The sequence below is a fragment of the Frankliniella occidentalis genome, unplaced genomic scaffold (genome assembly GCF_000697945.3).
Source record: "Frankliniella occidentalis isolate FOCC.00 unplaced genomic scaffold, Focc_3.1 Scaffold8, whole genome shotgun sequence".
Lineage (NCBI taxonomy): Eukaryota > Metazoa > Arthropoda > Insecta > Thysanoptera > Thripidae > Frankliniella > Frankliniella occidentalis.
Window position 1 is genome coordinate 2,130,795 of NW_026267138.1, and position 1,298 is coordinate 2,132,092.

The following is a 1,298-nucleotide window of genomic DNA, read 5'->3' on the forward strand; positions in this document are numbered from 1 at the left end:
GGGGGAGGGAAGGGGAGGGGCACAGATACAATATGCGGGTGGAGGCCATGTTTCTTTGGAGGCAGGTGTGTATGTGGTGCCCGAGGAGGGGAGGACGAGGAGGAGTGTGATCAGATCAGGTGTGGCCCGCGCCGCTCCGCCATGGCGTGGTGACATTTCTGCAGGGCGATGCTATCGTTTTATGTTTGCTATAGAGAGCTCAGGGGGGGGGGGGGGGGTAGCACAGACTGCAGGCTGCAGGGCGGCGCAGACTGCAACAGGTGATCCGCGGCGGCCTCAAGGAGGAGAGTCGCGGGAGAGGAGAGAGTTGGGAGCTTTCCTCCCCTGGCGAGCGTCCTCCCTGAATGGAAGAAACGTTCGAATACAGATGCAGTGCTCCCACCATACAACCACACTTTTCCCACTTTTTTTCAAAAAGGGATAACGCATAACACGCCTGCTTGCTGGCATTATTGCTGGTGCAGGATTGCCCATCGCTTGCGCCGAAGGCGTAGGCAAGCCCGTATATGACCACCGCAGTCAGCCAGACAGGATGCGGCGCTCTGGAGAAGCAGAAGCAGGGACAAAGTGACTCGTTCCGCCTGCAGTCGGATCGAGTGTTCTAACGCTCTCCGACGCAACCCTCCCCGTGACGGCGGCTTGCACATTACCTGGGGCCACGTGCGGCATCTGCGGCTCGTAGTAGGAGGCGGGCGGGGTCACCAGGTAGTGGCTCCCTCCGTTGACGGTGCCGTTGGCCGTGGCGACGCCGTTGGTGGTCGCGACGCCGTTGGTGGCCGCGGCGGTGGCCACTGCTCCGTTGACGCCGTTGGCCGCGCCGGCGACGACGCCGTTGGCGCTGGGTAGCGGCGCCAGGGCGGGCAGGGCGTAGGGGTGCACCGAATAGGGGTGGTAGTAGTAGGCGCGGGCGTGCTTGCTCTTCATGGTCCGCGCTACAGGCGGGGCGGCGCCGCGCAGCGTCGGCCCGGGAAGCTCGACGGCATGGCGGGGACTGGAGGGGAAGACAGGGGGAGTTCAAGGACCAGGACCACGACGGCGCTGATGTCGCAGGTGATGATGATGAGGATGATGTTGGAGGTGGTGGTGGTACACAACCGAGGTGGCGGTGAGCGCGTTGGATGCCCGGGTCTGTATCAAGGTCGTGGTCGGGTAGGCCAGTCAGTCAGTAGTCGTCGTACCCGACGGGGTTGTCGACCAGCGACCACATTCCGCCAGCACCGAAGGCGGCCGGAGGGGCCGGAGGCGCGCGTGGTCTTTGCGGCGGAGAGTCGCCTACACTGTGCGGTGCGTGCTCGGCG

General features: G+C 64.3%; 1 protein-coding gene across 1 annotated transcript in view; it reads right to left on the reverse strand.

Moving 5' to 3' along the window:
* Positions 1–1,003, reverse strand: part of LOC113214926 (CUGBP Elav-like family member 1-B) — a gene marked incomplete in the record, with an annotated part of 27,252 nt that extends 26,249 nt beyond the window's left edge. The window contains 1 exon segment of the mRNA XM_052275172.1: positions 651–1,003. Within this exon segment, the coding sequence (XP_052131132.1) occupies positions 651–924 (274 nt within the window).
* Between the last annotated feature and the right edge of the window lie 295 nt (positions 1,004–1,298).